This window comes from Rhagoletis zephyria, unplaced genomic scaffold (genome assembly GCF_001687245.7).
Source record: "Rhagoletis zephyria isolate East Lansing unplaced genomic scaffold, Rhagoletis_zephyria_1.1 Rzeph_scaffold_02382, whole genome shotgun sequence".
Lineage (NCBI taxonomy): Eukaryota > Metazoa > Arthropoda > Insecta > Diptera > Tephritidae > Rhagoletis > Rhagoletis zephyria.
Window position 1 is genome coordinate 54,616 of NW_016159466.1, and position 27,722 is coordinate 82,337.

General features: G+C 37.4%; 1 protein-coding gene across 1 annotated transcript in view; it reads right to left on the minus strand.

Moving 5' to 3' along the window:
• Positions 1-22,400, minus strand: part of Syn1 (Syntrophin-like 1) — a 76,685-nt gene extending 54,285 nt beyond the window's left edge. Inside the window, 4 exon segments of the mRNA XM_017621157.1 lie at positions 21,031-21,265; positions 21,355-21,580; positions 21,782-22,071; positions 22,122-22,400. Coding sequence (XP_017476646.1) covers positions 21,031-21,265; positions 21,355-21,580; positions 21,782-22,038 — 718 coding nt within the window. The 5' untranslated portion in view covers positions 22,039-22,071; positions 22,122-22,400.
• Positions 22,401-27,722: the final 5,322 nt, after the last annotated feature.

The following is a 27,722-nucleotide window of genomic DNA, read 5'->3' on the forward strand; positions in this document are numbered from 1 at the left end:
ACAGTAGAAATGTCACATTTTTTTGCTGTGCTTTGCTTAGTGTCCGTCCTCCTGTCCTCATTGCTCCTTAGTTGGTGCCCTACTACTGCTGGAATTACTGCCGCCACGCACATTTGTTAGCGCACTCGCGGCACTTTAACTGCCCCAAAGCCGCACTTAGTAGTTGGACAGCCAGCAAATTTTTCAAAAAGTCTTTCGCTGCCACCACATGCCCCCTTTTGGCAGCATCGCAGCCGTAAGCCCATTTTTATTGTGTTTTTTATGTTTCTCTTTTCTTTACTTATTTAATGGCAACTGTTTTTTTTTAACTGTTGGGTTTCGTCTGCCTTAAGGCGAATATGCTGCGCTGTATTGTCAAGAGCGTGACCACAATTTCACTGGATTAAAAGGCGTGGCAGGTGGCGAATGGGACCGGATTATTAAGCTTTCGTGACGCAGTCTACTTATAAGGCACACAATTATTTACCGAAAAAATCTCTTGCTTCGGAATTAAAGCGAGACTAAAATTTTTTTATGTGTTTGAAGGTCTTTGGAAGTCTTTGGCAGGACTTGGAATTGACCCGATGCATTCGAGTTTCCCGATAAATTTCGATAATTCAATGAATTTCCAAAACACTTAACTCGACCAATTTCGATAACTTCCGGTAAATTTCGTTAACTATGAATTTCTATGGCTGGATAACATTTTATAACTCACAAATGTATACATCGATATAATCTAATCTAATCATCTAACTTGATTCGCAGCGGAGTGGCCAATCGAAGCTATATGACCTACAAGCATCCAAGGTTCTAGTAATTTTTATGAAGTCCGAATTAAAATGTTTTGTGATTTAATTTTACTTTGAGAAAGTTTCATGTTGTGTGTGTGGCGCAAGGTCCATTTACAGAGTCCCATGTAATAAAACAATTATACTTTTTTTTGTAAAAAAGCACAAGATAAAAAGTTATGCTCTGGGTTTATTAAAGCAGTATATATTTGCGTATATTACATAAATACTTATTTTTTGCTTTTAATGTTTGTCAAGTGGGGGATGTAATTAAGTAACTTAACAACTTATTCGGAATTTCGATTATAATAATTTAAATTGCATACTCAATTTTGCGCTTTCTTGTTGGAAATCTTTGTATTATCCGTTCAGTGTCAATTTCAATATCTAAGGGCCAGTTTTATTGGCAGTTTAAACTAAGATTACGTAAACTGATTTTAAAATGAACAGCTGACTGACATTTTATTGGCTAATCTTAATTTATAGCATTCATGGTACTATGGAACTACGTTTTTAACCGGCGAATGGTAACTTCTTTTTGAAGTAGCATTACTAGCTAGAAGTATAGTGAGAGTGCGAAGAAGTTTGTTGATCAACGGAAAAGCATATTCGTCGTCCCATTTACCAAGAACTTCTGCTGCTGATTTTAGGTATGACTTCTCGGTTACCTCATTTGTTCATCGTTCTGACCACACTTTATAGTCTCCTTCCAAACTTATAGAGTCTCTTTGTAGCGTATTATGTTCCCAAATTTTATTTGTATGGAAGTAATAGTTCTAACTAACGGTAACTAAAGCGGCAAGCGCTTATTCTACGCATTTTGCTGTTATCCCCCTACGAATTCCTGGTTACACAGTTGAATGTGAAATTTTCTACATTCACCGCGGAAATAGACAAAAAGTAGTATCAAAAAGTTTGATTCGACATGCAGTTCATATCATAACTCTACGACACTCACATATTGGCAAGATATCACCATTTATTTNTTCACCGCGGAAATAGACAAAAAGTAGTATCAAAAAGTTTGATTCGACATTCAGTTCATATGATAACTTTACGACACTCACATATTGGCAAGATGTCACCATTTATTAAAAAAAAATTTAATTTTAGAAACCTTTTGAGTATGTAGTTTTGTAGCCCAATTTCAAGTACCACTGATTTTTGGGAATTTTTTTCGTCGAAGTTGTTGGTCATTTTATCCATNTCACCATTTATTTAAAAAAAATTTAATTTTAGAAACCTTTTGAGTATGTAGTTTTGTAGCCCAATTTCAAGTACCACTGATTTTTGGGAATTTTTTTCGTCGAAGTTGTTGGTCATTTTATCCATATAACAAAAAAATCGTCGAAAATGTTTTGTATGGAATTAAATGGCTAACGAATTCGGGGAAACTTAACACAAACCATCTGCATAATAGCCCGACTATGCTGTATAAATTTGGTTGAATTCGGTGAAGCCGTTCTCAAGTTATAAGCTTACTCACTAATTTTTATATATAAAATAGAGGCGCCACGCCCCCTTTTCCGAATTCAAGCAAACACATAAATTCACATAAACTATCTGCATGATAGATCGAATATGCCACATAAATTTGGTTGAATTCGGTGAAGCCGTTCTCAAGTTATAAGCTTACTCACTAATTTTTATATATAAAATAGAGGCGCCACGCCCCCTTTTCCGAATTCAAGCAAACACATAAATTCANAACTTCACATAAACCATCTGCATGATAGCCTGAATATGCCATATAAATTTAGTTAAATTTGGTAAAGCCGTTCTCAAGTTATAAGCTTACTCACTAATTTTTATATATAAAATAGAGGCGCCACGCCCCCTTTTCCGAATTCAAGCAAACACATAAATTCACATAAACTATCTGCATGATAGATCGAATATGCCACATAAATTTGGTTGAATTCGGTGAAGCCGTTCTCAAGTTATGAGGTCACACCAAAAACATGCACTTATTTTTATATATAAGATTTCCCCATCATCACATTTATATTTATTCCAAAATTGTATTTCAAATACGAAGTAAAACAAGGAGCGATTTATATAAATCACAAAACTCATTTCATCTTTTCTCACTTAATGAATTCATTGTGGATATATAAACTATCATAATTCAGTCCTCGTACCTTGCCGTTTAACACAACCCAAATTTGCATAAATGCATACATACATACATACACAGGTAGTACTTCCAATTCCCACTTTAATTTCCAAATCGAAACATAATCAAGCTTAGACTTTCTTTTACTTCAGCTTTCTTCACGCACGATGGCTGAATTCATTTTCACAACAATAAATGCGCTGGAAATGTATTGAAAACTCTATTAGAAAATTCCCAATGGTCGCATAAAACAAGATTATACATATCGTTAACTTAATACAGAAACAGACCTAACTCATATAGTCGCTGAAATACAAATATCCATAACTAAGTAAAAATACACCAAATTCCCTTTGATTCATTTTGATGCATTTCATCGAATTCTAAGTCCCCACATCATTTGAAGCAATAACAATTTTTTTGTTAGTTCATTTTTGCATTTCAGCGACTATATGAGTTAGGGCGTTTCTATGAATTAAGGTAACATATATACCTTTATGTATGGGTGTATGTGTGTGTACGCCATACACGACCACGTGTACCGTTTAGTATTTTACCTAAGTAAGTATCTGTCGGAGTAGTGAGGAGGGCCACCAACGCTGTGTTGAACGTTCCATGAACGTGCCTTCACCATTTCGGTGCTGTTGCCATGAACTTCACATGGCATGAAGTGAAAAATATTTCTTAGACTAAGAAATCGTCTTGTGCATGTCTGTCACATGCGTATAATGTGCATAAATATGTATAATCCAAGGCAAATATCACGTACCAAAAATTTTCGTGGCAATTCTCGTTTAGTTGACAGTCACTTTTTCACGCTTGGTAACATTAACTCCAACACGTGGCAGAATTAAAGCAAACAGTTGCATATTTTTTATTTTCATTATTTCAACTGTAGCCTATCTATGTATCATACACAAACAAGGTAGATTAGGAATTAATGTTAATTTTTCTAACTTACATATTTACGTATGGACGTTGAATTGTTTGCGTGAATGTGAGCTGTAGGATTTTTGCTCTTTTTTTAAGTACATGTATATGCGGGATATTCTTTATTAGTTCGTTAAAGCAGGGGAGATCAAACTCATACACAGCATATACATATAGATACATATATTTCCCCTATATTTTAAACACAAAAAGCTTTCGCTAAACTGTAACAAATTGCGAAATATATGAGCAAAGTAGAGTAAGGTCGAAGAAGTACCGAAACTACTAATTTTTCTATTGTCCTCGAAAATTTTATAATTCGTTTTTTTTTTAATAACTTTGGGAAGTTTTCAGACAGAATGTTCACTTAAAGCAATGAAAGTTGGGACCAAATACAAACATGTCTGTGCAGTTTTAAAAGTGTGCCACCAAATTAAAAAAAAAACTGGCAGCGTGAAGAATATATGTCGCAGCAATTTTTGTAATTTTTAAAATTTAACGATTTTGTCATTTTAAAAGTTAAGATATCTCAAAATATCAACATTAAACGGTGAAAATGTTTTTTTTTTTTTTACCAAAACGAACCAAACTGGAGTAATATAAAACTAGTGTGCCACCAAATTAAAAAGAAATACATTGAGATAAGATGACGATGATTTGCGAAGAAAAGAATTCCAATTTTACAATTTTTATTGGCACACTCGAAATTTCATCTGAAATTGTTATATACATAAAGAAATTAATATGTAAGTATATTCTTGAAAATACTTAGAAAATATTCACACGCAAATATTTAGATATTTTTATGTAAATAAATAATATGACGTTTATGTTAAGGACGTGCGAGTAAACGTGTTAGCTGGTTTTGTATGGTGCTACGGGGCGTATACGTTACATACGTAATTACGGGTATGTTATTTTGACTTTTTTAGTATATCTTTTTTAAGTTTCCATTTAAATACAATTTCGAGATGGAATCTTGTTCTTTATGCAAAACTGAAGGTAATGCACTCTCTAGGTAACAACTCGTGAGATTTGCTAATATATATACGTAACTTTGGCTGCCCTACTGTCGATGCTGGTACATAAGTCAAAACAAGATACGTTTTCTGCAGATGTAAAAACTCAAATGCTCCAAGTACCGACTATAGGTTTGGGAAAAAATTAATTATATTTTTCAATATTTGATATTATCAAAGTAAATAAGTGAAAGATTTGCCTACCAGAAATTTTTGGGCACGATTGCTGTCTTACGTCCAAATTAAACCGTAATGGAATCACATGACGCCATGTAGACGCATTCACGATACCTTCAAACAGTTAGCATTGGCTTTTGTTTACCCACAAAAAAAAAAAGACAAGTAGTGCTAATCATTTGCAGTTCAAAATATAGATAAAATGCATCAAAACTCATTTGGGCTCATTGAAAATTAAAGCCAAACTTCCTTGCATGAGCTATCAATAATGGAACTAAGTATGTCCAGCGCGAGTCGTCGAAGCAGCTGCTAAATTACAATGCTTTGCCCGAGCGCTAGAGCTAGAGCTGCCGCGGCAACAAGCAAAGTAATCAATTTTATTGGCAATGCAATGCAATTCCTGCTCAGCCGTTATGGCAGCAACAGCAGTTGGCAGAGCTCGTTGCCGCATCCTTTTTACTTCCTCTGCGCTTTCTGCTCCTCCTCCTTATGCACCTGCTTGTCCTTTTCCATTCATCCGCTTGCGTTTAAAATTTATACTGACATTCGATGCATTCATAACTGGCTGACTTCCCGTCAATGTCTGCATTGCGCATTCTCTCAGAGGCGGTTGCGGGTGTTGGTCCTTGCCCTGTCATTGTCATCCATGCTATGCTGGTGCGCTATGACGCGTATCTCATTATCTGTGACTTTAATTTCATTTCGCAATTCTGCAATCAATCCACCCAGACGCCTTCCATCTTTCACTACGCCAATGGTGCTGCTTTTTCTTTCAGCCTTACAACACTTTGTTGTTATTTTTATTGTTTTTGTTGACTTTTTCTATCAAGCTATTGGTCAGTGTTGCTGCTGCTGCTGTTGATGTTGCTTTTGTCTGCTGGGCCCAGTGCACGGACTTCGAAAAAATAATAGTGCTAGATTTTACATACAAAAAATTGTAGTAGTTGGCAGATTTATAAAAGAAACAATATTAGATAGTTTCTGCTTGTTACCGAATATTCTGACACCGACATATTTTGTTAACAAATTGATATATAACAAGTACTTTGGTAACAATTTAATCTATTCAGCAATTGAGTAGTCCATCAGAAGATGGGTACTTATGAAAATTTATAAAAAAGTATTATGGCGACTTTTGGAAGATGAGTTAACATTTGATGCTATTTTTTCAGAATATAAAAGGATTTTGCGCTGTGTTGTTAGTGGACATGAAACTGCTTTTAATACTGGTATGAAATCCAAAAAACTAGAAAAATGGACTACGCAATTCAGCTATGAAGTTTTGTATAAATTCTGGTGTTGCATACTTCACGGGGTAATATTTTGTTACCTGCTTATGAGATGGTAACAAAATTGACCAATGCGCAGAATGCGAAAAGGATTTAAAAATTACCAGGAACTTTGTTTACCGGTAACAAAATTTTGTTTAAGTGTTTGAAGTAGGCCTGTTAATGTCAAAATTATGTATTGTGTTCATCTTCAGATCTCTTTGCTTTCTTTCCGGAAAATATTGGTACATTTTTAGCCTTTGTTGTAAAAATGGTAGAAAATATAATACATATAGCTAAACAGGTTTGGAGATCTACAGTAAAGTGTTACAGTCCGTGCACTGGCTGCGCCGTTATTTTATGTTACTGCCGGTTGATTGAAACTGCTTTTCTTCTTCTACTTCTTCCTTTCGTCTTCCACTACAACTACCCATAGACTTTTTTTTTGTTACATTGGCTCACTTTTTATTTGTTTTCTTGTTGTTGTTGTAGTTGTACTTGCAGTTGTTAACGATGTGTTCGCGTCCTTGCTCGGCAATATGCCGCAGTCTCTTCATGTCTCCTTTATCTGTTTTCGCTGCTGACGGCGCTATTTGCCCTCTGGCCAGCTGATGGCGCTACGAGTGGCATGCAACAAACAACAAAAAATGATAGCAACACTTCCAGTGATGCGGCAACAACAGGCAATCGTTGTTTGTAGGTTTTTCTTTGCAGTTAGCTGTTGGCTGTTGGCTGCTGCCTGTTGCAGCTGCATTTCTCGCTCACTTCCTTTCAATGTTGCAAACGCGTGCGAATTTTTCGTTTTCCTCGTACGTTGCATTTTTATCTTTCTTTTTTATAATTTTTATTTTTCTCGTTTTTGCTCAACCTTTATTTAATGTTCGTTGCCGCACTCATTGATTCTATCTTCCATTTTCAATCTATGTGCATTCCCGTACACAGGCACACACACAAATGCACACCTGTGCACAAAAAAAGCCCTCCGAATAAGTGAGTGCGTATGTATGCCCACAGCGTTTACTAAATTATTGCTACCAGCTGCAACATTTTTCGCTTTGCTGTAGCAACACTTTGGCCCCACTTCCTCTTCTCGCAAATGCACAGTCTTCACTTGCGCAACGACATCTGTCTTCATCAGCTGAAAGCTGTTTTTCCTCTGGTACATGTACACGGAATTTTCTACGCTACTGTTGCTCCATTCACCAAACAATAAGCGTACATTTGTAGTTCGATGGTTTTCGTCGAAATTCTTTCTTATTTTCTCTGCTACTACAAAATATTTTATGTGAATTCGGCTGCGTTTTTACATTGTCAGTCATTTATTGAATTTCGTTTTTGGCGATTGCCACACACTTGTGTTGAATTTTTTCTACGCTTGGCTTGTTCTTTTTCATTGTAGTTTCGAGAGCCACTTTGCTAAATTAACTTTGGATAAATGCGAAAGCAAAAATGCATTCCGAGAGTCACTGCAATTGCATGGCGTTGCATTAGCATTGCGCACAGCTAAAAACTTCTTACCAGGAATGCCAGAGTGGCATCAGCTTATGTAAGTAGGTATATGACCAAATCTCACTTACATTTTTACATTTTTCGACAAAAACGTGTTTTTGGTCGAAAATGTTGGCACACTTATTTTAGACAATGCATTATCTTCAGTTTTCCATAGAAAACGTGATTCCAAACGAAATTGTATTTAAATGAAAACTTAAAAGAAACGTAAAAATAACAACTCGTGCTTATACATATACCCATAGTTGTACATGTAGCCTGGGGCGTATAGGCGTAGAATCCAATCAATTTTATTGTCATAAAGTAGAACTTCTGAGTAGTCCCGTGGGTTTTTGGCAATATTTTTTTTTTACGCAAAAAAAAAATTTTCGAAAATACTTTATATGGGAAAAATGCAAAACACCTTTAACAAAAAACTTCTCACTAGAATTTAATGGGCTACAAAACTTTATACTCCAGAAAAAATCGAATTAAAATTTTATTGAATTTTCGTGAAATTTGCTCAAAGTTTCGAAATTATAATTTTATGTTTTTTGTTGTAGAATGAACCGCAAATTGTATAAAAAACTAGCGGAAAAATATTATAATAGAAATTGGTACATATATTGTGCAAAATTCGCTGCGCTAATACCTTTTTCCGGCAGTATGTACACTGTGTCAAAAAAATATTTGCCAATGGTAAGACATGCAATTCTTATGTTATTAAAAATACGAGACAAGTTTGCTTTAGTGAGACGTGGACGTGGTAACAAATTCTGCAACTGCCATCAGTAGACTAGCATTAGCTTTTTCTATCATCTTTCTTGGTAGATAAGAAATTTTTGCCCAGTTTAAAAGTTTTTGCCGAAACTGGGACATCAACAATTTAAAAACCCGTTGGAATAAAGCAACACTCTTGTAACAGGACAATGTTCGTGAATAAAGATAAATAAGTTTTTCTTAGTTGAGCCAGAAATTGGGGATTTTTATTTTTCCAATATGCTTTCTTAGGAGCTCTGTATAATCCATGCTTCGAATATGTCCAATATATTACTGCCTTAGCCAATATATATGAATATTCAAATTAAAAAGGTCAAATTTTTATGAAAATTGGTTGAGTTTTTTTACATTCTTTACATTTACATTGTTCATCAAGTTTTGACCGCCATTGTACATAGAAGTCAATGTGTTTTTTATTGCGTATACGATCTGTATAACTTTGAAGGGCTTTTGTAAATTTGCGAGAGTTTTCCATAAATGAAAGTAAGGTTGTATCACCCTAATGTATATATATAAATATGTGGTGTATGTGCGTACGTATGTGTAATTTTAATTAGATAGTAAGTTGAAGTGGAAAAATATTGTGAGTTTTATTATGTTTGCAATTGATTTTTTGTTTATTTGCTTGCCTTTCTGTTTTACTATTTACTTTTCCTACTCGTCCCTGAGTATCTAAATGAAATTGATACAAATATTTGTGATGTTTGCCATGATAAAAATATAGTAAGGTAGAACCGCTGAGAGTCACTTTTAAGACTCTTGACGTTTCCAAACAATTTAATTTTTAAATTTACTCACAAACTCACACACACATTTTCATTTTCAATCTCAAGCAACAACAATTTCGAACAATTTCAATTTTTTATTTTCACTTTTATATGATTTTAAAATGTTGGCAAACTTCAAAAAAAAATCATGGCCGACAAATTGAGAGAACGGTTATACCTTGCTATGTTTTTATCATGATGTTTGCTATTTTCATAAAAAAAAGTGAGCAAATCCAATGAAGCAGAGGGGATTTTGTAAATATTTAAATGCGCCATGAATGCGACAAATCGGCAAAATGAATGACGATGCCGGCGGGTGTGTGTTGAGATTAAATTATACTAACTTTCGTTGGGAAAAATCGCTGTTCAAAATTTTTGAAGGGGATTAATAAAACTGACCTGTCACATTTTTGGATAGTAAAAACGAAAATTATACCCGGCGCAGGTATCAAATATCGTCGTTTCAACTTTCCCTAAGTACTTTTGTATGATAAGTAGGGATGTTTACCCGATTTCAAACGTTTCCGATAATATACAGAGTTGGACTTAATGATATAGTTGAACCTAGTTAGGTACAAATCGATTAAAGGGTTACCAAGGTACACCTTTGTAGTTATAAAGTGGACGGTGCTACGCCCAATCACTAAAAGTCTATACCAGTCTTATTTATTGTTAGGGGATTGTTGTAACTATTAACTTGGAGTAAATTAGCGGCCTCATTGAAATATCGGAATTTTCATATTTCTCAAAATTTACCGTTATACAGGAAGCGGGTGTAATTTTAGTCCGATTTGGATAATTTTCAACAAATTGCTTTACCGTACCAAGGTTAGTAAGTGGACTGAGGTTGGTATAAATTGATAAATCTGTTACCTAGATACACATTTGTGGTCCTAAGTGGGCGAGGTCACACCCATTATCGAAAAAATTTATAATAATAATAAGCTTCCCCTCCAACTTGTGGCGTGCGCCTTGATGTTGTCACACAAAGAGGAGGGGCCTACAGTTTTACGCCGACTCCGAACGGCGATTGTATTTTTATGAGAAGCTGTTTTTTATGGCAGAAACACAATCGGAGGTTTGCCATTGCCTGCCGAGTGACGACCGCTGTTAAGACTTTTGTTAAGTTGTTTCTAGATGACGCCTTAGACTGTTCGAAAATCGAATTTTTGGATTGTATGACAACGGCCTTAAAAATATTTCATAACGGTTGCACCAACTATTTATCTATATAAAACATCCAACCGCAAGACCAGCGCACCACCCAGCAACTCTACCGATTTAAATAAATTCATCAAGTTGTAAGCCGCTTCAAGCCGTGGTAAAAAGGTAATATCGAAGGTGGAACTTTTCAGCTATTCAGTCACCTACATAGTAGTACATAGATATCAACAGCTTTGTATTGGATGTGCGCTGTGTGCTATGGCCAGCCAGGGTAAAACCTTTAAAGCCAGCGTGAGCGTACGTATTTCGGTGGATTTTATCGCATTTGCTTTAGTGCTCTTTTACCTCTATATCCTTATGTTATAGCCGAAAATCTTTTTTTTTTTTCCTCGTCTAATAGATGACTCAATAAATTCGAGGTTGAATGAAATGAAATGCACACATTTGCGTTTTCCGTCCAGTTGATTGCGATTTTATTTACCTCATTTCAGCTTTGGTGATTTTCCTTAACTTCGTTTTGATGATGTTTTTCTTGTGTGTTTACATTCATTTGGCGCTACATTTTGCCTGTCAGTGACCAGAATTTTTTAAGTTTTTCTCGTCTCCTTTGGTTGATCGCTTAGTTGTATTGTTTTTCGTCTTCTTACCATTTTTCGCCTCAGGCCAGGTTCAAGTGTTGCAGTCGTTAGTATATCTTTGCACTGCACTCCCTCACTTTTCAGTTAGTCGTTGCCAGCCCGCATGTCTAACAAATGTCCGAAATAAATATAACAAAAAACTCTTGCCACAATTGTCGTTTGCTATCGTTCCACAAGTTTTTTTCCACATCATCGTTAAGCATTGTTGGTATTTGCTTGTCTTAACTGCTGCTATTGTACATACAGCTGTACAAAGTTGCTGAACGATCTCCGTACCTTTGAATGGCTATTCGTTATTAGTCTGGCTGTGGTTTTATGTTGATGAATTTGTTGCCATTCGTCGCTGGTTGCCCAACAAGTCTGTCGGCGCTGGTTGCCACTATTTACAACACACATACACAGGACATTCAGTGTTGTTAATTTACCTGAGCAGTCGTTGTACTTGTTTTATTTGTTGCCAGTTTCGCGTTTTACTGTCTGACTTTTATTACTCTGCTGCTCTGGCACACAGACAGACAGACAGACAGACAGATGTTGAGGTTAACTTTTCGATTGGTTTGAGTGGTCTTTGTGGCAAAATGAATCGTCGTAGAACAGACTATGGTATTTTCTTGATAAAAGACAGTTTAATAATATCCAGCTAGCCAAATTTTAAAATTTGTATAAAAACGCTTTAGAGACATGTTGGCTGCATTTCTTTATTCATTCTGAACGTTTGGAATAAACTTNTAACAGACTATGGTATTTTCTTGATAAAAGACAGTTTAATAATATCCAGCTAGCCAAATTTTAAAATTTGTATAAAAACGCTTTAGAGATATATTATTATCAGACCTGGGAGGTCTATGCGGACATGTTGGCTGCATTTCTTTATTCATTCTGAACGTTTGGAATAAACTTTTTTGTTTACTTATTCTTTAGAATGTTCCTGATGATATGATAACGTATATTTCAAACATATTCTGTTTATTCCGGCTGTGAAATGGGATTATCCGGAATGTATAAAGAAACGCAGCCGTTGTCTATACGGATAATTCGGATATTCGAATATCTGATTGGTAAATCGGAATAACCGGATACCCATATAACAAAACTAATGGTTATTATACGGATATACAGATATTCGGATAATAAAATTAAGCCATTTCGGTATTTTCGAATCCTAAAATTAACAAAAAATTGCATTATTTTGTGTATCAACGAAGTGTTATATTATCTAGTGTTTCATCCTAGTACAGAAATTCGACAAATTATTTAATAGTGCTAGCCACAGCTCGACGAATTCGGGAATATCCAATTTTTTCCGTATACGCAAATATCCGACTATATCCCAGCCTTAATTATATTGTATCTATTTTCTATTTTTAAATGCCTGCTTTAGATATTCAGCTCTGGAATAACCAGGAAGGATTTTAATAAAGGACCACAGATTTATACCCGAAAGCCGATACGGTCATTGCTTATGCGAATGACTTAGTCATGGGGAAAATCCATTCCAATGTCAGCGAGATTCTACAATCTACCCACCTAGCTCCATCTAAACTTGCCTTCGTTGTTGACAGTCAAGCGGATATAAAAGCCTTAGTGTAGGCCAATACTAACTCGATATGCGTTTAGGAATGCCTAAGATCGCTACAGGCTCTACAGCAATGCATTATCAATCTTTACTGAGCAGATTGGGGCAGATTGGTGGCCCGAGAAATGAGGAAGCGGGCGATTGTGCTGGAAAGGGATCTGAGATGAGGCTTGGGGAAGCAAACCAGATCGTGAAACTTCCAATGCGATTTCTGTCTTCAGAAGTGGAGAGAGTGACCAGGGCAGCACCCAACAGTAGGTGGGAAATTCTGCACACCTGCATGGTATTCGGCTGGCTCTGGCCACGGCTCGACGAACGAAGAACAAGAAGTTTCTAAAGGCTTTCATAACCAAACGTTAGGCTTCTCACAGGAATACTAACGGGACCCTAGACCATTGGCTATATGACCGCCGGGTTCTAAGCCCTGCATAATGATTTCTGTAGAAGCTACAGAGATGGGGAGGAGATGTAATCCGGTCAGCACTTCCTTTGCGAGTTTGCAGTACTCCGACGAAAACGCCTCAAGTTTCTTGGGGACCATTTCTTCGTGAGATCGGATACCTTAGGGAAAACTCCACTGGAAGGGCCACAAACATACATATATTTGGCTTTAAAATTTCAAATTATACATATATGTTTAATTTTTTACGTCCAAAAATAATTTTAACTATCCAAAATTGGTTTACTGTTAGTATTACCAACAAATTGTTTAAAGTTTTTCCTCTTATTATTATTTGGCGTTGGGTTCAACAAACCACGCCAGTCGCTCCCCTTCTCATCAAACTGACGCACTATGTCCATGTCGTTGTAAAGCTCTGCAGCTCATCATTCCATCTTCTACGGTACCCGCCGTCGCCAACGCGTAAATGTCCGTAAATCTTCCGCAAAATCTTTCTCTCGAATTCTCCAAGAGCGTCCTCATCGGATGTTGTCATTGCCAATGCTTCTGCGCCATATACCAGCACGGACATGATAAGTGACTTATACAGAGTGGTTTTTGTATGTCGAGAGAAGACTTTACTTCTGAATTGCCTACTCAGTCCAAAGTGGCACTTGTTGTAAAGAGAGATTCTGCGTTGGATTTCCATGTTGGCTGCATTTAATTTCCATTCTGCTGGTCTTAATGCTGATTATCAAATAAGCGAAATTATCTACTTTCTCGAAATTATAACTGTTAAAAGTGACATGGATGGAAAGACAAGAATGCGCTGACAGTTTGTTTGATGAAAGGAGATACTTTGTCGTTTGATGCTGTCAAAAGCGGCTTTGAAGTCGACAAATTGATGGTGAGTGTCTGCCCCAAGATTTGACTTATTGTGAATACGTGATCGATGGTGGATTTACCAGGTGTAAAGCCACACTATTAAGGCCCAATAAGTTCATCGACAGTGGGCTTCAGTCCTTCACATAATACGCTCCATAAGACCTTGTAACCTACTCCGACTCGACTCCGTCATCATCGACTGGGAGCTGGGATTCGTCTGCTTTCGGTGCTGCTACCATTCAATAGGGTGAAAAAGTGTTCCCTCCATAATTTAAGTACGTTCTGGACATCAATCACTAAGTCTCTGTTGTTGTTCTTACAAGAGTTCGCCTAACTGTCTGGTAAAGTTTTCAGGCGTTTTTTTTTTGTTGGCCAGCATTTTAAGTTCTTCGCACTCCCGTATTTCAGCCTCTCTCTTCTTATTGCTGCAAATCTTGCTTTGATGCGGGTTGTGGCGAGACGTTCGTCAACCGTGGTATATATAAAGATATATGTTCATGCATATGTAGTATGTTCCTGTTTGGGATGTACCTTTCCATAGGCAATACAAAGTTATTCAAACTCAAAAAACAAAAATCCCCTGCAACAAAAGAAGTTGACCATTCTTTTGCAGAAATTAAATTCAAGTAAACTTCCCCCTCATTTCCTGATTCCACCACGAATTCGCTCAGTTAGTAATCTGTTTTCCAATTGAGCAAGTTATACTCGAGTTCGCTCTGTTAAAACCTTTTCCACTCGCTTGCACTGCGCCAGCTGAAACTTTAAAAATATTTCGAAAACAGAAATTCATTTTAAGTTGTTGAACTGTGCTGCTCAGCTTCACTTTAAAGCTTAATGAACGACAGGAAACGAACTAAGCACCCACACATGCATACTGCCTAGTGTCAGTGTGCCCAAAGCCACACAGCTAAGCCACATCCNTGCTGCTCAGCTTCACTTTAAAGCTTAATGAACGACAGGAAACGAACTAAGCACCCACACATACATACTGCCTAGTGTCAGTGTGCCCAAAGCCACACAGCTAAGCCACATCCTGCCGCACGTACGCAGAGACACACACGCAAGCGCGTACCGTGCATGCATATGTATGTATGTATATCTACTAGGGATGTTAATTTTTCGCTTTTTACGATCCCCGGATTTTCGGGATTTCGGGATGTCGTTAGATATTCATTACTTTTCAACAAATTAAATCGAAAAATTGGCTTCTGTATTGTTTGAGAAGCTCCCCCACCATCAAATAAATAATAAATAAATCCGTTTGAAACCTACTTTTTATTTAAAGTGGCGTTTTTGTTTTCGCTCTCTGACGTCAGCATTTATTTTAAAGGACTTTGTAATTTCAAAGATATGATTGATTCCAAAAATTATTTAAAAAATTCAATGCAATGTAGTATAAAAATATGTGTGGCATCCCTAGTGGATTTACATACATATGCAAGAGGAAATTGCTTTAGAATTAAAAAAATAAATACATTTTTTGAATTCACAAGGACGAATAGATAATTTTTTAAGCTGATAAAGTTAAAAGGACGAAATTTGAGGATGTTATCGAGTTTTGTATAAGTCCTTAACATATAATTTTTTCAAAAACGAATATTGCGAAATTTCAATGATAAAATTTTAAAAGGAAATTTTCAATACTTACCAGTGCTTATGCACCAAAAAATTAATCTATTTAAATTCTACAGGATTTCCTCTTTAACTTGATACCCATACCTCTTCTCTAAGCGCACTCCACTGAATTTTTAAAATAATTTTTTAATTAATTTTAATTTTGTAAATTTGGAAGTGGAGTTTGAGCAAAAATACTGCGGATGGCGTAACCGGAGTTGGACAGATGAGGCTATTTTTTCTAGCGCGGCCGAAGACCACCAATGCGGAAAGGAGTTTTGAGCAAAAATACTACTGAGGAACTACCACGAGTTTAATTTTTCTTTGCGAAAATGCTAATTTTACCCCATTTTGAAATGGGCCCCGAGTGCCTGTAGAAGGGGCCGGGAGGCGAAGGATGACTTTTCTCAAAGTTTATACTGTGCTTTTTCTAATTAGTTGATTAGGTGACACGCCCCTTCCCCCTCCGTCCCCACCAAAAAATTATTGTATAAATAACCGGACATTTCCCACGCTCATCACTAAATCCTGTAATGCATTATTTGATTGCTATCAATGTGGCAAGGTATCTCATAATTTTGTACAATTTTTAAAACTTCAAAAACTTATTTTTTCAAAAATTTTGAAATTACTCTACCATCTTTTTGTATCAAGATAAAAAAAAAAATTTAATTATTAAATAAAAAAAAATAAAATATACCCAATATTGGCCAACAAAAGGAGTTTTTATTATTGCCATCAGCGCAAATTACAAATCCCGAAAATCCCGGGATTATTTGCCAAGAACTTAATATCCACATGAATGTTCTACGAGTATGTATCATGAGTCCTGTGTGTGTATGTGTGTGTGTGTGTGTGTGACTGGCAAATGAATTTCAACAAAGTGCGCCGCATGAGGCAGTTAGTGGTGGTTGTATGCTTTGCTTGTCATTGAAAAGTTGCTGCCATCAAATATCGCCATAATTGCGCACGAACCGCTGGCAAACAAATGTTGGCGATGGCAGCGGCGACGGAAGACTGAAAGCCTCGACCGAGAGTGTAGGAGTAGCGACAGCGCGTTTAGGAGTTGCGGAAATAGGAGCACATCAGCATGGCAGTGCGACAGCAGTGTGTCTATTGCAAGCTTTGTCGATGCCACACTCACAAGCGCACTGCGTGTGAAAGGCGAAGATACGCTGACTTAGTTTGCTGATTGCTGCCAAGCAACGCTTAGCCTCCAGACTGTTTGGCAGCTAACAACCAGTGTTTTTGCCACAGACGCAACTTTTGTCACGCAAGTGCCCGCATTTTGTTGCTGCCCCTGCTGCTTCTGAGGTGAAATCGCGTTTTAAGGCCAAATTTGCCGCCGCCGCCGCTCCTATTGAAAACTGCGCCGCGCTCTCGACTGTCAGCGCCACACTCGCACAGTCCATGTAAAAGAGCAAAAATTTAATTAAAAGACCAGTTCGTCTAAATTCAAGTGCGCACGTATGGCACTATGATTGCGCTCCACAAACTCACAAGCGGCGCACTGCCACCGCCATTGCCTTGGCAAGTCACCAAACACCCACAGCGTGTTACACATATTAATGCTGCAGCGCTGTTGGTGCAATTTATTGAAAATGTTACGCGCCATGAAGGTGCAACGGACGAAACAAGTGTCGGAAGCTATGGCGCAACATTGAACACAACAGCGTTTTGGTGGGTGGTGGAGGTTGGCAGCGAACAACTTAGCGTAACGGCAGTAAATGTCAACACTTAAACGCCGTTGACAACATTGAATGAATGAATTGGACTCAAGCACCATCGAACGTAATAAAACGCCGGGGAACGGATGTTAAACTCAACACAGCCACAGTTACGTCGATGATTTCTGCCGCTGGATGGCTACCATGATGATGGGTCACACAGTGCTGTAGAGCAGGCTTCCCCAAAGTGGGTGCCGGGAGCGTATGCCTGGGGTGCCGCTAGTGACTGGAGTATACTAGTGGTGCGGGCAAATTCTTTACACTTTCCATACACAACGCAAGCGGTTTGATCAAACTGCAACATGGCGATCAGTAAATCAAAAAAAAAAAATTTATTTTTATAAAAAATTACTTTCAGCGGCATGTCAAACCCCATACACAACACAAATGGCTTGCAGCAAAGGGATATTTCGCATACATACCCCTTTCACAACNTTCTGCCGCTGGATGGCTACCATGATGATGGGTCACACAGTGCTGTAGAGCAGGCTTCCCCAAAGTGGGTGCCGGGAGCGTATGCCTGGGGTGCCGCTAGTGACTGGAGTATACTAGTGGTGCGGGCAAATTCTTTACACTTTCCATACACAACGCAAGCGGTTTGATCAAACTGCAACATGGCGATCAGTAAATCAAAAAAAAAAAATTTATTTTTATAAAAAATTACTTTCAGCGGCATGTCAAACCCCATACACAACACAAATGGCTTGCAGCAAAGGGATATTTCGCATACATACCCCTTTCACAACCATTTTTGGTACTTTTGTAGACCTAGTCCGCGTTTCATCCACTTTTCTTCCCGTTTTCGGATTAATTTTCTGATTTTTTGCTTGCTGGGCTGCTCTCGTAACGAGCGCAGCAGCTTCGCGCACGTGTATATGTTACTTATTCTTTGGAATATCGCAATCACACTGTGAAAGAGCGAATCAACACGATTTTAGAGGCAGTGTGAATTTTTTAGTTTGCCACTTGATGAAAGTACCGACGTAGTGGGACTTAAGTNATCGCAATCACACTGTGAAAGAGCGAATCAACACGATTTTAGAGGCAGTCGTGAATGAACTTATAAAAAGATTGAAAACTTGTGAATTTTTTAGTTTGCCACTTGATGAAAGTACCGACGTAGTGGGACTTAATGTTCTTCTCGTGTTAGTGAGGTACCCATTCGCAATACAAATCGAAGAAGAACTTTTTATGAGCGAAGTACTTGAGACTTACACCACTAACGTCGAAATTTTTAAAGCTATCGACTAATTTGTACAGAAAAATAGTTTGAAATGGAGCCAAGTGTGCGGATATTTGCAGTGGTTGGAAAAACGAAAGGAGCGATGTCTAGGATGACGCAAGAGGCAGAAAACGCCACGAGAAGTCACTGTATGATGCGTCGGTATTTCCTGGCGACTAGAGAGATGCCGCCACTAGATTTAAAACACGTATTGGATGACGCTTCGAAGATAACAGAGACCTGCGAAATTATGTATATTTTAGAATTTCCAACAATTTGCATGAAAACCACATAAATAAACAAAGTTAATCAGAAAAAAACGTACATATGTAACTTCAGAGTTAACGCTAATAAAATTGATAACAGATCACCAGCAATTTAAATGGAAAATGATTTTTTTATTTTCTGTCAATTTCCATATAGTAATAAAAAAATAAAAATCATTAAATTGCTTTCGTGAAATTGACCGTAAAAGTTATTTTCTTAGCGTTAACGAGCATTACCAGCGTTAACTTGGAAGGTTTAGAAAAACCCATTGTCGAATATTTTCCCAACATTGACTGTGAGAATGTCTACAGCTGGATAATAAACCCGTTTTCTCCTGACCCGAAAAGTAAACCTACTGAGGTGGCAAATTAAACTTTTGAAAACCTTCTGGGCATCAGTGAAGACAGCACTTTGAATATTAAATACTACGAAGTGAGCCAAGAGAGTTCTGGATGCAAGTGTACGCACTGGTGTTGGCAAGTTTGCATCACTTTTACTTTTACATTTCTATGTGTGACTGCACTATCAACAAATGCTTACATAAACAAGTAATTTTTAAATAAAATACAAAACCGACTTCAATTCCCATATAAAAATTCAAGATTATCGTAAATCTCTTCATGATCCAATAATCGGATTTAAACCAAATTAGAATGGGACCACTTGTGAAGTAACACATTTCCTTTAAAAAAAAGCATTATAGTAATCGGTGAACGTGGTCCAAAGTTATGCGGTAACATATAAAAAAAAATAAAAAATAAAATATTCCGACGAATTGATAACCTACTCCTTTTTGTGAAGTCGGTTAAAAACAAATACACCAGCAAGCCTTCAGCGTCAAATGATTTCAGGGCAAAATTGTCCAAAGCTCCCAATAAACGTAAAGGAAATAATGAAATCATCAAACCAATTTCAGTCCTCACATTAAAGCTAAAGGAGCATAAAGTTTGCATTGTGTTCTCTTGTTTTCGTATACATTTGAAGAGTAGGGGCGCCGAGGTGAAAAAAGTTTGGGAACCCCTGCTGTAGAGTACTCAAAGTACGCAATTTGTTGCTGTTCATGCCGCTACAAGCAGATTTTATGTGGGAAGGGAGCGAGTGGAGATGGAGGCGCACACCAAGCACCAATCAGGCAACTGCTGCAACTTGAAATGACGCAATAAACCTGTTTCGAATGCACAAGTACAAGTGATTGAAAATTCAAGCTAAAATTACGCGCAAAATACATCGGCAGGAATGTACTAACTATATGCCTACACCGGCACATTTATTTCTATATGTGTGTACATATGTATGTTTATAGATACATATGTACAATGTGCAGTGTTATTTTGTAGGCTATAAAACTGTTTATCCAAAAATATTCTAAAAATTATTATTTGTCAAAAGAAATAAAGTTTAAAACTTCAAATTATTTTAACATCTAGAAATAAAAATGAATAAAATTATATGTAGTTCAAAAAACTAAGACCACGCTTTTATAGAAACAAAAAACTAAAAAGTATAAAATAAGTTACAGATATAGCGATTCTATTTAAGAAGAATAGGAACTTTTTAAACTAGCTTAAAATATGATTAAAGTGATTGGTCCATAGTCATAATCAAAATAAAGTTGAATTGTTGAACCAAATCGGATTATCAATAGAATTTTTCCAAATATCCCGACTCCTGTGCCACCTATCACCAACAATTAATTCCTTTTCATATACACTATATATGTTTCAAATATAGACTAAATCAGAGTATAATTGCGGGTTTTAAAAACATATCGATTCCTGCGCCACCTAGCTGATTAATTTATCTTTCTTATTGCATTGTCATCGAGTTCTGAGCTAAGTTTCAAGTTTCAAGTCTGTAGCCCATAGGAAAGTTTGTAAAATATTAAATGCAAAATTCCAGGACATACATACGTACATACAAGTGACGTTAATAAATAAATAAATTTATCAAAGAATTTAGATTCCAAAAATTACGATTATTCTTGATCGGAAAAATGAGAATCATAATTACTTAGCTTTACATTGTGTGAGCTATAGTAGCAGCTGGCCAACTTGGCCACAGACGAAATCTTTGAAGAAAGCAGGCATTCCAAGTTTTCTCAAAACTGCTAACTAAATTTGAGATTTAATCGTATGTCAAATGAAAAACGGAATCCGGCCAGTTCAGTCGCTTTAAAATCACTTGTTACCCCATTTTGGGACATACATATAGATCTACTACTAAAAAATTATCTTTTCTCTCACCTTCCAAATCCACCACACGTCCGGCTCGTTTCAGTGCACGCACCGCCTCGTCGTGTGTCGCTTCGCGCAACTCTTCACCATTAACCGACAAAATGGCATCGCCCACGTACAGCCCCTTTGCCTGATCCGCTGCCATACCGCGAAATATTTTCGATATCAGTATAGGCATACGATTTTCGCGACCGCCCTTAATGGAAATGCCGAGACCGTTGTTGTCCGATTTAATGATGCGTACCTGCCAGCGAAATAAGCAAAAATGAATGATAGAGCCATGTCAGTCGCATGTTACGATATCAGCACGCGCACAGACACACACGCACTTACATGTCTCTTTTGATTTGCCACATGATCAGGTACATCGCACATATCCAGTCCATTGTCCATGGTATTATTGTTCAGCAAGTGGTCACCGCCGCCACCGTTATCTGTGCAGTCTGCATCAGTGCCGCTGCCGCCACCACCGCTACCCGCGCCCATGCCACTAACGCCGCCCATGCCCTGCATGGAGGCCGATGAAGGTATGGAGCCATTATGACCGCTGTGGTTGCTGCTGCAAAAGTGCAACGATAACAATAAAGTATACAATTAAGAATTCACTTCTGTACAAAATGCGCGCAGTGCTTGCGATATTTTCAAATGTTAATAAACTTTAGTGCATACATTTCGTATATTAATATACTTATGTACATATGTAAATAGCATATTTATTTTGTTTTTATTATTGCACATCTACATATGTACTCGTACTTACCCCAATGTGCCGTTCAGTGTGGTCGATTGATCCACACTGATTGCCGCCGCATCGCAAGACTCGTCCAAACTAATTGCCAGAAAGTCGGTTTCGAGCGTCACCAGCACCCGATACCAGGCGCCCCGCACGCGCGTCTCCAGCGTGCCGCAACGCATGCCGGATGGTGAATGTTGTGCGGCGGTGATGGCAGCTGTTGCCGGCTGCTGTGCATTCACACATCCAGTCAGAGGCCGGCCGATAGCTGAGGACTCCACCATGGCGTCGCACGCCGCGGCAGCACAGCCGTCAATGTGTGGCTATTAGTATCAGCGTCGCACGCCGCGGCAGCACAGCCGTCAATGTGTGGCTATTAGTATCGCTTACTCGGTGACGGTGGGAGGTATGCGAACGTTGTGAATGATACTATGGATGGCGATGATGATGACGCGAATACAGCAGTCGCGTTCGGTTGGATGACTGTGTCTCAAAGTGGAATAAGCTGACAAGACTCAGCGGCGTACTCGGCGTACAAATAGCCTCGGCAAAATCGGTAAAGGATCTAATATTTGATATGAGCTGTCTGGTATGTGTTACGGCGAGTGTTCAGTGATGGGCAAATTGTTTAATGTGGGCACATAAAACTGCTGAAATGAGAAGAAGAGAAAATGATTTAAATTTAGGGTTTAAGTTTAGTTAGGAATAGGGTGTTCGGTTATTCGGTTTTTTTCTAAAACCTACTTTCTATTTATTCGAAAAATTCCAATTTGTGAAAAAACGGTTGCCGATTTGGAAATTAATAACAAACCGCATAAACCGGTTTTATTTTACATAGTTTTCATACAGTGAAAATGCTTATATTGGTGAAAAATAATTACAATAAAACTATTAGCAAAGATAAACATTAATTTATTGGAATAAAAAATGATGTATTGTTCATACCCAAATAACCTAGGATATAATTCTAACACTTTTGTTGTAACTTTTGTTGAGTGGGCAAGATTTGTATGAAATGAAAAAACCGATTTGTTCGACAAAAAAAAACGGTTTATTCGATATTCGAAAAATCAAAATTTAACAAAAAAGCCGTGTTGGAAAAACCGAGTCAATCATCCTAGTTAGGTGTCTCGAAATCTAAGCTTTTGTTAAATAAGAAGTTTGCCACTTTTACTGGCCCTGCGTTGATATGCGAGGTTTCAGAAATGAAATTCAGTTTCTAACAATTCCGTATCTACAAAAAAGTTTGGACCATCCGAAACGCTTAATTTTAACAGATAATACTTTTTTAATCCACCGGACAAAGATACTACCAGTCAATTGAGTTTTCTCCCTACTTTACCCTCTACAATTGAAAAATTCAATTTCCCCAAATTGTGTACATTTTTTGCCACTAAAAACATCTCTTCAAAAAATCAATCCAGCGAAAGCAGTGGCCAAAATTCAGTCAACTGAAAGAGCAAGTAATTAAATGTATCCTCTCTCCCTATCTCTGTCTTTCTACACACAGATTGCAAGGCAGACCAAAGAGAGATCGCACACAATTGATAAATCCACGTGGAGGTGTGGCTGTAAATGGGCGAATGAAAACACAAAACAACCGGCCAGAACAACCGCACAAAAACAAAATTTACAAACAAGCTGTGTGCTTTAGCTGACACAAACATATACAAAATCACGAACTAGTTGTCAGATACACAACAGACACTGGCTCCGTCGAGCAGCCGAGGTGGGACGCCAGTAAAGAATGCAATAAATAAAAACTAGAAGTGAAAACAAAATGCAATAAAATGAAATTAAAAGCACAGCGCGCCAGCTGTCAATAAAATGTGGCGGCACTAAGCGCGTACAAATACAGTGACAGCAATAGCCATCCGGTTAACTGACCGGAAATCGAGTGAATGTGTTACGCCGTGCTTGTGTATGCGTGTCTGCTGATGTGTGTGTGTATGAGCCACTGCTTGAACGTCACAGTGCATTTCAAGGCAAACACTTCGCACCAGTGTTGCCGCCGCTCAGAGAACTTTCTAGCCAAGATTAGACGAAAAAAATACCAAATGTAAGGAAAAATAACCAATTTTTTTATTAGATTCACAATTCAGGTCATTACAAATTCTTTTATATAGTACGTATGTATAGAAAAAGTTTACAAACCAAAGAAAATCAATTTTAATGAAAAATAAATCCTTTTAAGGCAATAAGATGTAAATACATATTTTAGAAAATTAGCCCCCGTATTAGATGCAAATGTGTCTTCGTAAATATTACCACACTCTAAATGGCGTTTTAAATAAGTACATAGGTACACAGTTTCCAACTTCTTTGTAAGAATCAATGAAATACCTAATCAGCGTGAGCAACCAACCATACTGCATACATTTTAAGATTAAGATTAAACAATTAAAAATTGGGCTTATTGAACTATATCGTCGCTCAGCACGAAATACCTCGTATACGTCAAACGTAGTACCGCGTATGCGATGGTAAATAAATTTTCAAAACTGTGGAATAGTATTTTCACTGAACCTACTTGCAGTAAGATTATTATTATTAATCTTAACTTAAATTAATAAAGTAAGCAGTAATGGAAAAAGAATAACCAAATTCCTTTTTTTTATTGTACACACATGAAGTGTCATTGGATTCCGCATATACGAGATATTTATATATGTGCTATCTAAGTATGTATTCACTTGAAGTATTATTATGTATTCTGTATATTTTAAAACAAATACATACATTTGTAAGTAGTATTAATACATTTATTCCAAAAATTCTTACTTGGTTTCACTGCTGGCGCTGCCACTGCTGCTGCTACTCTCCTCAACCTCGACAGGTGAGCTGGCCTATGCCAATAAAATATTAAAAAAAAATAACCAACACGAGAAAGACCTTAACCACTTCACAGGCAAGAAAAAAATAACCAAACGGCAACACTGCTTCGCAAACTCACTTTGATTGCGTCGCTGACAACAACAGCAACAATGCAAACCAATTGAATGCAGTCAGACAACAGCACAACAGCCGGCCAAAGAAGCAACAAAAGCAACAACATTATTGGAAAATACCACACTATACACTTATGTTGTCAAATGGGAATTGCGGTTTCTTTTTGTTTTCTGCTCTCCCATTTTCTACTTTTAATTTGTTGCATTAGAAATGGGGCCGTGAGCGGGGGATAAGATGGCAATTGTTCAGAGCTGAGTAAGTGGCGTGGGAATAGGCAGCATATCGCCGTTTAAAGTATAAAGCCGCGTATCAACAAAATGCAAAACCGGGTATCAAGATAAGGCAAAACCGCGTACGTGAGGTTGCATTAATTATTTTCTAGAGAATAAAAACACTCATATTTCAAAATGGTTCTTTTTTTTTTAGAAAGCAAAATCATTTCTTGCTTGTATATTTCAGGACAAAAGGAAAAGGATTGAGCTACGAGCTTGTGTGAGCAAATCCAATTTTTGGCAGCAAATGTCAGTTACGTGGTTTTGCAGTATGACGATACGCGGTTTGGTACTTAAACAAAAAGTATGTAATTTGTAGAAGGTGCAGGAGATCAAAGACAAATCAAATACCGCAAGGCGGTCGGCAGTGCCAACAGCTGATGTGACATAAAGAAGGCGCTATTAGCGTATTCAGTCTTATCATGAGTTTAATTTTCCCCGAACCGGTTCACTTTGCACTTTTGGTTTCCATATATTTACTATGGGCGGATGTCAAATTTTCGGGCTACGGCGAAGAAGACGGGCTATATGAGCTTTTAAACGACATAGCCATAGTTAAGCCCATTAATATACAAAGATTGAGTTGCCTTGGGCATTTTTTACGCATGGATGAAAACGCACCCGTGAAAAGATCTTTCGACCTTGCACCCCTGAATGGACAACGTTTACAAAGGCGCCCACGAACAACAAGAAAGGACCAAGTACCGAAGGGCCTGTCAGTACTCGGGATGAACAACCAGCGCAAATTTTCAATGAAGGGAGGGAGCCGGTGAAGTGTTTAGATCTCGGTCCAAACTGACAAGCGGTTGTACCGCCAGCTAAGAAGCATAAGATACTTTGAGCTTACGTACCAAATAACTAGAAGCGGCAATTTTTGCTAACTCATCACTCAAGAATTTGACGAATGGTGATGGAGCGTGGTGGTTATTCTCTTATATGGTATATGCTGATACTGACTCTGACCAGTTCGACAATTTTAAAAACTTTCGAAGTCGAGACTAGCTAGAGCTGTTTTCAGAGTGCCAAAGTGCCAAAGGCGAAAGGAAATGCATAATCAAGTGACTTTAAGCTCAAGAATTTGTTCTGAATATCGAGTCTTAGCTTAAGCTCACTTTTTATGCCTGAGGCCCAATGGCTCTATCCAACTCGATTATCACTGCAAAAACTGAGTTTGAGGTTAAGCTCACTTTTTATGCCTGAGACTCATTGCCGGGGCCTCTCTACCCTGCGAACAATTCGATGGTGCCCGAACACTTCACCTCAACTGGGCCCTTGCCGATCAACTATCCTAACTTTGTACTAACTCAGCATTGTCAGACAAACTGTCCTGTGCAGTAATAAAGGCGTTAAGCTATGAAGTTAAGACAGCCCGCTGTCCATCAGTACATACACTCCGATTGTATAGGAGATTCAAATATTTAAAATATCATTTTCTAAAGTGGGAGAAAATAGAAGATGAACTACACAGTTAGTTGAGCTGCAATGTAGTAGTAAGCGAGCTCGGAATTGAAAGCTTTCAGACATAGACTATGTAGTTTCGCAAACTTTCATAAATATGTATGAATGAACTCTAACTACGTTATTTGCTTGACATGCGAGTCCACCAACTCTAATTGTGTCTAATTAATTTTGCTTTCGTCGAAATGTCATGGAAAGTTATCTTAAATGCAAAGCAACAAAATAAATTGCCACAGACTAAAATTTTTCTTCGAAACTTTGATGATGTTTATGAATACGTAAAGACGTATAGATGTATGTATGTACATACATACATATGTGTGCGGCAACAAATCAAGCCAAACTCCATTTCATTCTAAACTCTCCCTTGGCGATGATGGCAAATTGCTCGTAACGTCAGTGCCTTGGGAAATTCTTGTTTTGCTTTGATGAAAATAAAACCTTGGCATCATACGTATGTATTTATATACATATGTATATACTACGTATGTATGTATGTATACATATGATATGTTTATACATATGCATATGTATGTATATATGGAAATACGATGTACTTGAAATCTTTTATATATTTGCTAAAATTTCATTTTACAAATGTCTACTCGTTAGCAGCACGACATCCAGTTACGTCAGTCTGAAATTTCCATTTGCCTGGGCTGTCATCTTCACAGCATATTGTTTTTGTAATGTTATTTTGAGCTGTAAATCGCACAAGTCCTAGCATCGTTGACAAAAAGAAAAATCAAATATGTCAAGCTACTAGATTCCACGTAGGGAGGACTCCTTTGAATGGGTCTGATAGAAATTTGTTGCTTGTGGATTGTTTTGGCTTTGATAAAGCATTAATATAATATACAATAATGATTTTGCTTTACGCTCGAATTAGTGAAAATTTAATTAGTTATAAAAGTCCGATTTATTTGGGGATTCTTCAAATGGCCAGCAAAGACTAGGTAGCGGCATTTTTTCTCTCACTGATTGAATTTTTGATATGCGAATAATAATTTGTTAAAGTTATTTTGAATTTCCGAACTTAACATTTTTATCAGGTTCAGATCTGAAACCACTGAGATAAAAGATTTATATCATTGAGACCATTTGGAAGCTATGAAAGGATTCTTGCGCAGCGAAACTAAAACTCCCGGTAAGTGAAGTCGATAGAAAGCAATTCGAAATTCTCAGAAATTCATTTTGGTGTTTTTAAAACTCGCAACCCTAAATTTTGATCGCCACAAATTTCTAAGTGAATAAAAAATCGGCCGAGAAATAAGCAACATATCCAGCAG